The sequence below is a fragment of the Tachysurus fulvidraco genome, chromosome 20, assembly GCF_022655615.1.
Source record: "Tachysurus fulvidraco isolate hzauxx_2018 chromosome 20, HZAU_PFXX_2.0, whole genome shotgun sequence".
Lineage (NCBI taxonomy): Eukaryota > Metazoa > Chordata > Actinopteri > Siluriformes > Bagridae > Tachysurus > Tachysurus fulvidraco.
In genome coordinates, this window is record NC_062537.1 from 6,581,195 (window position 1) to 6,595,382 (window position 14,188).

At 38.8% G+C, this 14,188-nt stretch overlaps 2 protein-coding genes across 5 annotated transcripts in view; one reads left to right on the forward strand and one right to left on the reverse strand.

The window, feature by feature from the left end:
• The first annotated feature begins 183 nt into the window (after positions 1–183).
• On the forward strand, positions 184–11,263 carry npm2b (nucleophosmin/nucleoplasmin, 2b). Of its 2 annotated transcripts, none has more exons than XM_047804679.1 (9): positions 184–243; positions 9,812–9,875; positions 10,030–10,112; positions 10,203–10,319; positions 10,395–10,488; positions 10,567–10,679; positions 10,779–10,810; positions 10,905–10,941; positions 11,041–11,263. In XM_047804679.1, the coding sequence occupies exons 1-9, from the start codon at positions 199–201 to the stop codon at positions 11,080–11,082; spliced, it is 627 nt and encodes a 208-aa protein (XP_047660635.1). In that variant the 5' UTR covers positions 184–198; the 3' UTR covers positions 11,083–11,263. The 2 variants fall into 2 exon arrangements, with proteins under 2 accessions (XP_047660635.1, XP_026995223.1); XM_027139422.2 differs by lacking the exon at positions 184–243 and adding an exon at positions 9,638–9,721.
• Positions 11,264–11,819: 556 nt separating this feature from the next.
• LOC113638350 (unconventional myosin-XVIIIb) overlaps positions 11,820–14,188 on the reverse strand; it is a 34,617-nt gene continuing 32,248 nt past the window's right edge. For all 3 annotated transcript variants that reach the window (XM_047804678.1, XM_047804677.1, XM_047804676.1), the window contains 2 exons: positions 12,860–13,039; positions 11,820–12,745 (listed from right to left, as the gene is read on the reverse strand). In XM_047804678.1, the coding sequence (XP_047660634.1) occupies positions 11,830–12,745; positions 12,860–13,039 (1,096 nt within the window). In that variant the 3' untranslated portion in view covers positions 11,820–11,829. The remainder of the gene's footprint in view (positions 12,746–12,859; positions 13,040–14,188) is intronic.

Here is a 14,188-nt window from a genome sequence, read left to right on the forward strand (position 1 = left end):
TTGAAGTTTTTAATCTTTTAACGGCATCATCAACAAATTATCATTAAGACTGTGCTTGTATATATATATTGCCTAATAGAATTATTGGCATATTAAAAAAAACAAAGAGAAAAAATGGGCAAAGACTAAGTTTGTACATCTTCATCTTCTGTATTAATTCTAGACACATACAACACAGAGTGGTGAGAGAAACCAGTTATGTTGGTGCAGTGCCTCGGATTGCTTGCTTCAGATCATCACCAGGTAGATTGCCGGAATTTTTGCCATAAGAATATTAGCATGATTGCATTAACCATTGCAGGACATTGTTATTCTTTAATAACAATACTAATTTAAAGTTCTCCTTAAAGAGTTTCACACAATTAAAATGAGGACTAAATTATTCACTTCTAAAAGGTATGCATGTTGTGCCTCACTTTTTTGTTTAATGTGTGATAATTCTGTAATGGAAATGCAGGTGGTAAAAATGTAAAAGAGGCCAGTTAGAAGTTCCAGCGCTATAGATTTACATCTGCTATGTTCTACCCTGGTGTTCACTAACATTCGTTTATCTAGTGAGCAGGGATCAAGATGTCTCTCTCTCTCTCTCTCTCTCTCTCTCTCTCTCTCTCTCTCTCTCTCTCTCTCTCTCTCTCTCTCTCTCTCTCTCTCTCTCTCTCTCTCTCTCTCTCTCTCTCTCTCTCTCTCTCTCTCTACCTCTCTACCTCTACCTCTACCTCCCAGTGTGACCGTTTCTTCTTTACGCACTAAACCCGGTTGAACCCGGTCTTTTCGCTCAGTGATGCACTGCTGGGGATAGATCTGTCTTTGACAGAAGGTTTTTCAACTGCCATTGTGTCATGCATTGGTCATCATGCTGCTCTGCTCTTTATCAGTAAACATTTGAAGACTCTGGTAGGAAGGAGATAGTGTTAAGTCTGCAATGAACTCAGAAATTACCCTGACCTATTAGTTTCTATGGGGCTTGGCTGCACAGTTTCACTCGAATATAAACTGTTGTAAAAGGACATTATTAACATTTACATTATTTACTGTCCAGTGTCACCCAAATGGTAATAGGTTCCCTTCTGAGCCTGGATACTCCCAAGGTTTCATCCTCATATTATCTCAGGTAGTAGTCCTTGCCAGTATCTCCACAGGCTTGCTTATTATGGATAGGGGTTAGACATAAAAAGTAATTTAATTACAACGTTACAATTGTAGGATAGGCAGTCTGAAAGGTGTTCAAGGCTCACATTTAGCACTAAATGCTTAAAAGTTAAATTTAATCTGCTAATAATGCAGCTGTCAATGACCCACCACAATTTAAGTGTGAGGGGCTGACAAATACTTAAAAACTAGGAAGAAATTATGAACACATACCTCAGGAAGAGGTATTTTCAAATTTCCATCTGAAAAGTAATCCCAAGAGATTATGTCTATGTTAATGGGAAACGCATGATACATTCTGATGCCACCAAGAAACCCCAAGCTTGTGATACATACAGCATAGTCAGGCAGCATTATGGTGGGTAACCTTACTACTCACTGCCCCTTTTTGAATGTTACAAACTCTCCCAACTCCATTAGGAATCCTCCCAGGGGGTGGGTTATAGAGGAGGTTACCATGATATTTGTAAAGCATTTTCTTGAGAAATGGAAAAGGTATAAGTGTATAGCTTAGAAAAGGTAAAAGAGTATTGTACACTATGTCAGTCACCTGAGCATTCCATTGTGAAACAATGCAGACAAGAGGACATCTTTTTGAAATGCAGCCATTTCAAAACAGATGCAGCATGGAGCTGAGTGGCATGCTTGATTTAGGATCTATGGGTTGTACCTGGAGTGAGAAGTCTTTTGGCCAAGACATCAGTATTGGTGCCAATGTCCTGAAGCATGTGTTGTATGATCAAATGAAAAGTAGTGAGGATTATTGGAAACTATTCTCCTGTGATGTAAATGTATACATGATATACATGTATACAATAAATGTATACATTTCACTGTGTAAATTAAATTATTTATACAGACTAAGATTACAACAACAAATAATGACTATATTCAAGTCAGCATTTGAAATGGTCTATCTTGACACTAGCTGGAATCGCTTTGAACCACATCTCCCCATGCACCCCTTCTTGTCAACCTTTTAATCCTTTAGATTTTGATTCCACAAAGACATAAAGCAACTGGGCTGTGGTATCCAGCAGAGCTGGGGTCACACATTGGGTATTCTCTCCACTCTGTAAGCCAGCAGTGAGCATTCACAATTATTATGATTATAAAAGTACACACGTGTGATAGAGAAATTGTTTAAACATAAATATTATCAAATTCGTTATATATAGCCAGACCTGCAATTAAAATATAATGTTACCTATTGGCTCATTAGAGAAATCACAATATTCAATTCAATTCAATTCAAGGTCATTTGTATAGCGCTTTTGACAATGGGCTTCGTCTCAAAGCAGCTTTACAGAACATAACTATAGAACAGAAGTTAAACATAAGGAGAAAAAAGAATTAATATAGTAAAAAATTAAGATATATATAGTTCACAGTGTGTATGTACATGCCATGTATGTATGTATGTATGTATGTATGTATGTATGTATGTATGTATGTATGTATGTATGTATGTATTTATCCCCAATGAGCAAGTCTGAGCTGACTCAGACAGCAGTGGCAAGGAAAAACTCCCTTAAATTGGTAAGGAAGAAACCTTGTGAGGAACCAAACTCAAAGGGGAACCCATCCTCCTATGGGTGGAACTGGGGGTGAGATTATAAATATACAGTCAAACAAGTGTTGAATTGGTGTAAAGATCACATGGAGTTCAGATCTCCTCTTGGTATCATAGAGTCCAACTGGAGCTGGTAGATCTGTAGATGTCTCAGGATTCTCATAGAGTCAGCCTCATCTCAGTGGAGGTCCAAAATCTTCATTGCACGGAAGACGATCGGAGCTGGTACAATGTCTGGATGCCTCGGGCTGGGTAGAAAGAGAGAAGCAGTGTAGAGGGATTAACATATTTGCTGTTCATAAAAAAGGTGCAAGTCTAAAGTATTGGTGCAAAATTGTATGGGATGTATTATATGTGTGTGTGTACGCCTGACTAAAGAGGTGAGTTTTTAATCGGCTTTTGAACTGGGAAAGTGTGTCTGAGACCTGAACACTATCAGGAAGACTATTCCAAAGTTTGAGAGCTAAATTAGAAAATGCTCTACCACCTTTAGTAGACAGATATTCTGGGAACTACCAGAAGTCCTGAGTTTTGTGATCTCAGAGAGCGTGAAGGATTGTAACGTGTTAGAAGACTAGTTAGATACATGGGAGCTAAACCATTAAGAGCCTTGTACGTAAGTAGCAGCAGTTTGTAATCAATTCTAAACTTCTAAACAGGTAGCCAGTGTAGAGATGATAAAATTGGGGTTATATGGTCATACTTTCTAGTCTTAGTGAGAACTCTGGCAGCTGCATTTTGTACTAACTGTAACCTATTTATTAAAGATGCAGGACAACCACCTAGCAATGCATTACAATAGTCCAGTCTAGAGGTCATGAATGCATGAACTAGCTTCTCAGCATCAGATACAGACAGGATGTTTCTCAGCTTGGCAATATTTCTATGGTGGAAGAACGCTGTTTTTGTAGTATGGGCGATATGATTTTCAAAAGACAGGTTGCTGTCTAGTATAACACCCAGGTCTTTCACTGTTGAGCTAGTAGTAACAATAGTAGCAATCCCCAAAAAAATATATAGCTGGTTTAAAATTTGTTTAGATAAATGGAGACTGTACTATCTGTATATATAGTATATTATTATAGCAACTTAGCAGTAAAAGTGATGTTTTTGGCCAGTCAGATGTGTTGTGCACCATTTATCCATGATACTTAATTTGAAAGCTGCATATAGATATGCATATACATATCTGCATATGCATATTATTAAAGCAGTCAGGATTTTCTCAAAACAGTGTCTGAACTTGGATTTAAGCCCATTTTCTTGCATGAAATTGGTGAATTATCATACAATATTTAACACATTCATGGCATTTGGCAGACCCTTATCCAGAGCAATGTACAAAAGTGCTTTGAAGTGCTTTTAATACATTAACACTGGTTCACTAGGTCACAGACTAAGGATACAGTTATTCTAAAACTCTTTTGGGAGAAAATATAGCAAAGTTTTAATACATAAAGCAAACAGGAAAAAATAAGCATTAGTTTAAGTATTTCAGAAAAATGTATGTCCTCACCCATCGTTTGAAGGTGTTTGGACATCAAGGGGAAGTTCAATCCGACACCTTGGTGTCAGAATAGAAAACGGTCTCGATCTTGAACAGTCTTATACCCACATTGTGCTCTGAGAGATGGTGGTGCAGTGCTAGCAGATCTGACGGGGCATGATGCAGTGCAAGAACTGATGAGAAAATGTTTTGTATCTGATGCATGCAGCTACTGAAAGCCAGTGCAGCAATGGGGCAGTGTGTCAGAACTTTTCACTTGTAAAAGCTTAATTACATTCAGTTGTAGATCTGCCAGCAGAGAGTTGCAGACGTTCAGTCTCAAAATTACAACAGACTGAACAAGCACCTAAGCAGTGGTGATAAAAAAAATGGTTTTTGGTGGCAGCAAGTCTCAAAATTACCATAATGTAGAGAAGAAATAAAGTAAAAGTGTATTAAACATTATTAAACCAAAGGTACATCAACGGTGCTCACAGTAGCCCCGACCTCAGCCAGTGACGCAAGAGGTTCTTAAGTCTAGACCAGCAATGTTTTGGTGCTACTTAAGAACCACTTTTCCTGGTTCAGAGCCGGTGCTTTGGTTGTCGAAAAAGAAAGAACTGGTTCTAAATTAGGCTCTGAACCAGCACTCAAACTGCCTCGGTGGAAAAGGGGCATAATTTCTTCATGCCATAATTTCTTCATGTCAAATGATTGCTAAACCATACAACTGGCTGATGCAACAATGGTTCAAAGGCATGACAGTGTTGCTGTCTCCTACTGCTCGCACCTGGCAATTGTGAGGGTGGCACATTCTACTGCATACAAAATCTTTCTGGGGGAATTGGTTTATCTTAGCCAGACAGCATTTCTTTCCTCAGGATGTAGTGCACAGAAAAGTGGTTAATGACTAAACATTACACTACTTAACCTGCTTAGAGTTGGTTTGGTTGGAGCCACCCCTTGGCAGTACCCATGAGGGTGTCCATGTGGGTTCACAGAAGGGTTTAAACTCCAGCACTCATACAATGTGGCTGCACTGACAGAACAACAACCCCAGCAATATAGAATTTCTTGTCTGGTAATAACTTGCTTCTTTGGTGGTGAAAGCATGATAGGCTAGTTGGGCCTCCCCATAAAGAAATTGGGCCAATCTCCATACCCTCTCATCCACAGGCCAGTCTTCACAGCTGGTGATGCACTCAAAGGTTTGTAGATTTGGTAAATTGTTGAAGATCAGTCAAAGAAGGGGCAGAAGGGCATTTATGAAGTGGCATGAGCTCCAAGGTGGCAATGTGGAGGCTCTAGTCCAGTTTCTGGGTCACTGCCTGTTGTTGGAGACTGGTCTCAAGCAAGTCAAAAGTCAAGAAGCTTTTATTGTCATTTCAACCATATATTGCTGACACAGTACATAGTGAAATAGAACATTGTTCTTACAGGACCATGGTGCTACATACTGTAAAACAACATAGAGCTACACAAAAACATAAAAACATAGGTACAGAGAGCAACACAGAGTTAAGGACTGAAAGTAAGTTGTCCTAGCCACATAAAGTGCAACGTGTGCAACCTGAGTGCAAACAGTGCAAGACAAAAGACGGTGCAGAAGGACAAAACAAAACATTACTGGACAAAAAAAACACAAGATCTGACCAGTGTGCATTCTGTATGTTGAACAGTCCATTATGGAAAAGAGGGGTTCTTGTGAACATACAGTATTTACACTTCTGTTAAAGCAGCAATTGGATGGGGAATGGACTGTCCAAAAGAACAATTGAATGAATGTGCAAAACAGTGATTGAGTGAATGTGAAAGTATATGTGTGTTTGTTCAGTTTTGGGTGTTGAGAAGCCTGAAGGCTTGAGGGAAGAAACTGTTGCACAATATGGTTGTGAGTAATATGGTTGTGATTCCATACCTATCTTTTCCAAGATGACAGGAGGCTGATGAGTGTTTATGAGGGGTGTGTGGGGACATCCACAATGCTGGTGGCTTTGCAGATGTGATGTGTAAATGTTTGTGATAGAGGGAAGAGATGACTCTAATCTTCTCAGCTGTCCTCACAATCTGCTGCAGGGTCTTGTGATCCTGAAAGTGATTCAGCTGCTCAGGATGCTCTGGTCCTTCCGTAGTACATGGTCAGGATGGGGGAGGGATATGGGCTTTCCTCAGACTTTGCAGGAAGTCGAGATGCTGCTGGGCTTTCCCAGGTGACCAGGTGAAGTTTTCTGCAAGATGAACATGAAGGAATTTGGTGCTCTTGATGATCTCCATGGAAGATCTGTTGATGTTCAGCAGAGATTGGTCGTTCTGTGTTCTTCCGAAGTCAACAATCATCTCTTTAGTCTTTATCAATGTTGAGAAAAGTTGTTGGCTCTACACCAGGCAGTTAGCTGTGGCACCTCCTCTCTGTATGCTGATTTGTCATTCTTTCTGATGAGACCCAAAATGGTTGCGTCATCAGCCAACCTGACGATTTGGTTCAAGCTGTGCATTTCTACACAGTCATGAGTCAGCAGAGTGAACAGCAGTGGAATGAGCGAACAGCCCTGAGTGGCACCAGTGCCTACTGTGGTGGTGCTGGAGATGCTGCCAGACTGACTGATGTCTCAAGTCCAGGATCCAGAGGAGGTGTTCAGGTCCAGCAGGCTCAGCTTCTTAATCAGATGCTGAGGGATAATTGTGTTGAAAGATAATTGGGATAATTGAGGGATAACTGAGGTATAATTGTTGAACTGTAGTCTATGAATCTCAATAAATTAGAATGTTGTGGAAAATAGCAAAAAGTAAATCTTGTGTCTTGTATAAATTTAGTATTCACAGACTGAAGTAGTTTTTAGTATTTGGTACTTTTAATTGTGATTTTGGCTCACATTTAATAAAAACCCTCCAATTCAATCTAAAAAAATGTAATATGGTGACATGTCTATCAGCTAATCAACTCCAAACACCTGCAAAGTTTTGCTGAGCCATCAAAATAATCTCTCAATTTGGTTCACTAGGCTACACAATCATGGGGAAGACTGCTGATCTGACAGTTGTCCAGAAGACAATCATTGACACCTTTCACAAGGAGGGTAAGCCACAAACATTCATTGCCAAAGAAGCTGGCTGTTCACAAAGAGCTGTATCCAAGCATGTTAACAGAAAGTTGAGTGGAAGGAAACAGTGTGGAAGAAAAAGATGCTCAACCAACCGAGAGAACTGAAGCTTTTGCTTGTCAAGCCAAATCGTTTCAAGAATTTGGGTTAACATCACAAGGAATGGACTGAGGCTGGGGTCAATGCATAATGAGCCTCCACACACGGACATGTCAAGGAATTTGGCTACAGTTGCCATATTCATTTTGTTAAGCCACTCCTGAACCACAGACAACGTCAGAGGAGTCTTAGATTCCTGGCTAAGGAGAAGAAGAACTGGACTATTGCCCAGTGGTCCAAATTCTTTTCAGATGAGATCAGGTTTTGTATTTCATTTGGAAACCAATGTTCTAGATTCTGGAGTAAGGGTGGAGAAGCTCATAGCCCATAGCCATAGATTTGGCTTAGTTTTTTTTTTTAAACCAAAGGCACTGCACCTGTTTACCAAGAAATTTTAGAGCACTTTATGCTTCCTTCTGCTGACCAGCTTTTTAAAGATGCTTATTTCATTTTCCAGCAGGATTTGGCAAAAGTTGGTTAAATGACCATAGAGTTGGTGTGCTTAACTGGACACAAACTCACCATACCTGAATTGCCAAAAGGAAAATGAGAAACAAGAGACCAAAAAATGCAGATGCGCTGAAGGCCACTTTCAAAGAAACCTGGGCTTCAATACCACTTCAGCAGAGCCACAGACTGATCAGACTAAAGCAAAAGGAGCCCCTACCAAGAATTAAGTACATATACTGTACGGTAAATGAACATACTTTCTAGAAGGCCATCAATTCACTAAACATGTTTTTGTATTGGTCTTATGAAGTTACATTTTTTTAATATAGTGAATTGGTGAGTTTTTGTTAAATGTGATCCAAAATCATTACAGTTAAAAGTACCAAAGATTTAAACTACTTCAGTCTGTGTGTACTGAATTTATATAATATATGGGTTTCACTATTTGAGTTGAATTACAAAAATAAATGAACTTTTCCATGAAATTCCTATTTATTAAGATGCACCTGTAAGTGCCTTTATTGTCCAGGTGGGTGAGGAACAGATGGAAGGTTGGGCAATGGCGTCATCCGTAGAGCGATTTTAATAATACGCAAACTGCAGGGGGTCCAGTGAGGGACATGACTTCTGATTATTTGGGTCTGCCAGACCTTTCTTTCTGTTTACTGCTGATTCCAAGTGTCTTTGATAGTCTGTCTGTGTACTCCCTGACACATTGGCTTTTCCGTTACTTCTTCCCTGAAAAAGGCTTTTTTCTATAACTCAGAAATATACATTATCTTTCAGTTTCATAACCCAACCTTAGTAACATTTAAGGTTATTTGCTGGACTTGAATCACTTAAATTTCAATAAAAACTGGAAAATGGGGCTGTTTTAAAACTTTTAACCAGTAGGGTTCATTCAGCTAATTATTCGGCAGTAGCACAGTTCATAAAATCATGCAGATACAGGCCAAGAGCTTCGGTAAGTATTTATCTAACATCAAAATTGGGGATATTATGACTCTAACTGTGGCAATGTTTGTAACTGTAGCATTTTTGTGCAAAATGTGTGCTGCTTTGTGTATTGTAAACTGCTTATTTTGTGGTAATTTCAGACCCAACAGTCTCTAAAGTTTTCACAAAATGGTGTGAAAAAGAGATAAATCCACCTCAGGTTTTGATATTCCGTGCATGCTAAGATGCTTTTTTGCTTACAGCAGTAGTAAAGAGTGCTTATTTGAGTTCTTGAAACTTCCGGTCCTGGCATCAATCAAATCTGCCATTTTTTTCTGGTCTTTCATATTAGTGTCACTTCAACCCATAGAGATTTCTTGGTATTACAGGAGATCTTACAGGATTTCAGAACTTTCACCTTTCTGGCATTTACAATTTATTTCAAACTAAGAAAATACTTAATTTATGGGCCTTGCTTAGGGGCCCAGCAGTGGCAGCTTGTTGGACCTGGGATTTGAACTCATAACCTTCCAATTAGTAGTCCAACACCTTAACCAATAGGCTCCCACATCGCAGAAATTTTTAGAAAGCTTAGTCCATTTAATGTAACAAAGATCACACTATTTTCCTGTTAAAAATTAGTTAACATTAGTGAGTATTTGTATTAAAGTGGACAGTGTGTTGCCCCAGTAATTGCATTTATTTTACAAAAAAATTATGGTAATCAGTTTAGTTTGTTAAATTAATTTGAGTTGAATTGCTTTGTGAAACACGACACAACATTCGGTCATACTCGCTTGAAGTAGCTGCTATTATCAGCCTGACAATTATACCTTAATTTGTGTCACCTGCTGCACATTAACAACCCGGTTTAAAATAAAGGGGGAAAAAAGGTCTTTTCTCAATTTGTCTTCTGATTGTTGAAAGGTATTTTTATGAGCATGCCAAACAAATTTTTAAAGTCAAATAACAAAACTGTGCTTTAAATAGTTTTTACAATACATTTGCTGTTTTTAGGTCAGTCAGATTAAGATCTGTAAGAAGATGAGCAAATCAGAAAAACCTCTGTCAACACTATGGGGTAGGTATATTTGATATATTTTTCTATTATCTTTGCTAAAAAAATGTTTTTGTTTTGTTTGTTTTCTTTAATTTAAAAAAAAAAACTCAAATGTCATATGTGCCCTGCATTGTGCAGGGTTCTTTGTAGCCTAATCTCTTTGCTCTTAATTTAGGCTGTGAACTAAATGAGTCAAATAAGCAAGAGTCTTTCAAGACCGATGACACAAATCATCAACACCAACTTGCATTAAGAACTGTAAGCTCTATAACTGTGACATGAACTACAGTAGTTTACTTGTGTTCATGTGGTCTGATTTTTTTTAAATGTTCTTTTTAATCTTCTCAGATGTGCTTGGGCCACACTGCAAAAGATGAATTTAACATTGTTGAATTGGTTACTGGGGAGGGTGATGATGCCAAAGGTGTGCCAATTGCTACTCTACATGCCAAGTCAATGCCTACAGTAAGTGAGAATTTTTTTTTGTGTGTGTGTTTTTATAAAGGCTTTTAAATTGATGTTCCTATCAATTTTGGTTAGGTCAACTTGTCTGGCTTAGACTTGCATCCTCCTGTGACCTTTCGGCTGAAGCATGGCACAGGCCCAGTGTTTGTTGGTGCAGAACATGTAGCCTGTAAGTTTGTGCTGGCCTAAATTAACTCTACAATGCCTTTTATGAAGTTGGACAGTACATACAATAATATTTTTCTAGTGGAAGACTATTCAGATGAAGAAATGGATGAGCTGGAGGAAGAGGTTGAGGAAGAGGAGGAAGACATTGAGGAGTCCCCTGTGAAAAAAGTTACAAAAAATGGTGCTGGCAAAGTAAGTCTGAATTTCAAATGACCTTACTTGCATTTATAGCTGTTTCAGTATTCTGATGCTAATCTTTCTCTACCATTACCCCCCCCCCCCCAAAAAAAGAGAAAGAAGCCAGAAAAGGGGGAAGATGAAGGGTAAGCTCCAGAGGTGTATTTATTTATTTATTTGTGTGTTGCTTTCCCTCCAATGTTCCAACTAATTACCACTAAATGTGTTTGAAAAATTTAGTGAAACATCAGAAGGTGAAAATAATCCCCCTAAAAAGGTAAGCCGAGTGACTTGATTTTACTTGAAAATTGAAATTTACCATTTTAAGAGCCTTGTTTGTGTGGGGTTTTTTTTTTTTTTTTTTTCCCCTCTGCAGGGAAAAGGAAGGGGTAGAAAACCACTGGCTGCAAAAGTTTGACCAAGCAACAGTAAAGGATTAAACCATGCCAGTTGAACAACTTGATTCAAAGTCGTCTTTAGCACTTCAATTCTATAGCAATTGTAACGATGCCTTTTGGCGTACAGACTTTGAAATGCTTGTCTTGTATTGCAACTATATATCCTGGCTTTTATTAATAAAATTGCAAAAAAAAAAGTGAGAACTGAGTGAGATGGTTGACTTGTGCTCTTGTTTAAGTACAATATTTTAAAATTACCCCAACACTGTTTAAATATAGTAGAATTTGTAGCATATTTCTGTAACTTCTATTATTGGAAATACTAAGAGTTGTATGAAGGACTGTTACAGCTGTGATTGAGCGGTTTATGGACATCTCAATAAAAGGGTTGTTTCTGGCTTTTTTTTTTTTTTTTTTTTAAATGAAGACTGAATGAATAATGCTGCTGAATATAGATTACTTTTATAATTACTGTATGAACTTAAACTACAAGGTTTTTTTTTTTGTTTTTTTTTTTTAAATGAAACATTTTCCAGATTCACTGAATATATACAACTTATTGTTTCCTTTTTAAATCTTTTATTTGTGTATACAGTGACACTGTAGCATGTTCATGGTGCTTCAACAATGATGGTTACTGCAGTCATAGTAGAACTAGTACTTTTTGTTCCTTTGACAGAACTTGTATGCTTGAGGAATTTATTTCCAAACTGCCTTTTATATTGTAATTTCCATGTAAAGGGGAGACTTCACCCAATTCCTTATGTTCAGTCGACCTCAGCTTTCCTCAAATACTTTTTCATCACTGAATTGACGTCTCCCTCACTTCCTTCAGCCTCTAGCCTCTTTTCCTGTGGTCCAATCCAGTGCTGAGATCCTTCGGAATCAGAAGCGTCTGAATCAGAGTCCTTGCATGATGCCCTGGAGGGTGGTAGCGTGCCAAAGTGCACACTTAAGGCACGGCGTTGACCACCTCTGGAGCTGCTACTTGCTAAGCTGCTTATAGACTGTGATCTACGAATGGCTGGGACAATGTCTGAGTTGGTGTCCCCTAAATTGCTTCCAACCCTCTCTTTGTCAGTTTTGGAATTACCTAGAAGACGTTGATTCTGAAAGACAAGTGGTTCTGACCCAATTAGGGCCTCACCATCACTTTCAGCAGCCAGACCCCTAAACAACTGGTGGCGGATTGGTTGATGGGTGCTTAGGGCAGGTAGGGTTTTAGTACCAGAGTCCTCTTTTTCTTTCAGGACAGAGAGGTTAGGCATTTGCTTGGAGGACAATACTGATGTGAGTGAGTCACAAGAGCCAAAGCGGTTTATCTTGCTCATAGTGGATGTGTTTGAGGTGTCTGTTGGCATGGATTCAGACAGTGAGCGCAGGCTAGAAGAATGGGGAAGGAGAGGGCTAGGCATTTTCAGGATGCCTGGACGCACTAACTCCTCCAAGCCCTCGTTTGTGTCTGGGGAGAGCATGAGGGCTCGGCGACGCAGGCTGGAGGCTGCTGTGGGCTGGTAAATAGGTAGTGATACTGTACTGCCCTCATCCACTTCTGAACTTTTGTCCCACCCAGCCCGCTTTTTCCGTAAGCCCTCCAGTAGCTCAGATAATGCAGTTGATGATGTTGCCCTAGGCAGTCTAGAGTTTTCAGGTGGATCGTCCTCTAGTTCCTGAGAACATGATCTGGGAAAGTGCAAATAAAAGTCAATTGAATATACAGAAGCAAAAATTCATTTCAAATGTCTTTGGGGATTTAACAGGGGTCTAAAACATATAGGTTTGCTTTGTGGAAATTACCTGTAGCTGCTGGTGCTCATTGCATCTGTGACTGACTGGGAACCAGTGGTGCTTCCAGCATATGAAGATACTCTACCTCCACAGCTCCTCTGACCCCCACGTGATTCTCCTAGCCAATGCCGTATGCCCATGCCAGTTTGGTCAGAGCCAATGCTGGAGCCCACACTGGATGCGTTCTCCCTGCCAATGTTTTTCAGAGACCTTTAGTGCAAAACTAGCTACTTTTGTATCATCAAACACAGTATTGATCATTCATTTGCCAAATGTTTACCACCATATACATTTATGTTGTTAGTAGTTAGTTAATTAATTGCTAGAGGGCCATCGTTTTAGACACTGGTCAGAAAGCAGATTGATTAGTACTGTGCTGAATGCAAACAAAACATGAATTCAAGGCCTGCAAAATCCACAGATCAAGTAGTTTCACAATTAAGTGGTTAACATTTACAATTTTTTCAGTTGTCATAAGTAAATGTGCCATTTGAATAAGCAGTTCCAACCTGGTTCTATCATGGAGCTTGGGCTTTATATGTCCAAGCAGCTTATAAATACAAAGGTAAAATGACACATTTGTCTACTTCCTTCCCATCCATAGTTGACAGAGCATTGAGTTTATCATTGCTAGTGTAAGAAATTACAGATAAATGCACCCAGATTCTACTCCAAGATACACATTGAAATGAGCTAAATCCTAAAAAGGCTTACATATCATAAGGTAATACATTTAGAACTCTAAATGAATAAAGCTGATTAAATCGTTAATATGGGAGCAGCAGCAGGACATCAAGGATCACCACTAACAAACGTGTCTACGTGACCATGATTACCATTTAAAGTGACCATGGTTGATAATTGTAACAATACCAAGCCAAGGTGTACGTGACCCTAATTAACATTTTAAGACATCTGGCTAGACAACAAGGTGTATCCCAGCCATATGGTAGACACTCAGTTCTTAAGCTCAATAAACATTCAAAGCGGAACCTCATTTAAACTACAAAGAAGAAAACAGTATAAAATGCCTAAACATGATTTGTCCTGGGTTCATACTGACTCTGATGAACCCAAAGTACTTCATGTATTTTGTCACTGCTACAGTATGTTGGAATAAACTTGATCTTCATTAAACTCTTCACCCTCGTTGTTTTATTTTTTTACATTTTTTATTTCTTACACAAGAAACATGCATAGGAACACCTTATTGTTAAAGCTATATGCAGTGTGTGTTTGTACATCCACTGACTGAGGAAATAAAAAATAGGCATTTACGAGCATTTAGAAAAACTTCATTCATGCAATGCAAAGATGTAAAACTGTTTATATTGATTA

Bases quoted from the DNA above. Each gene is read 5' to 3' on its own strand.
- npm2b (XM_047804679.1), top strand. From the start codon at position 199: ATGTTGGTGCAGTGCCTCGGATTGCTTGCTTCAGATCATCACCAG. The intron at 10,489-10,566 runs GTAAGTTTGTGC...ATATTTTTCTAG, and splicing joins TGGTGCAGAACATGTAGCCT to TGGAAGACTATTCAGATGAA. The intron at 10,942-11,040 runs GTAAGCCGAGTG...TCCCCTCTGCAG, and splicing joins AAAATAATCCCCCTAAAAAG to GGAAAAGGAAGGGGTAGAAA.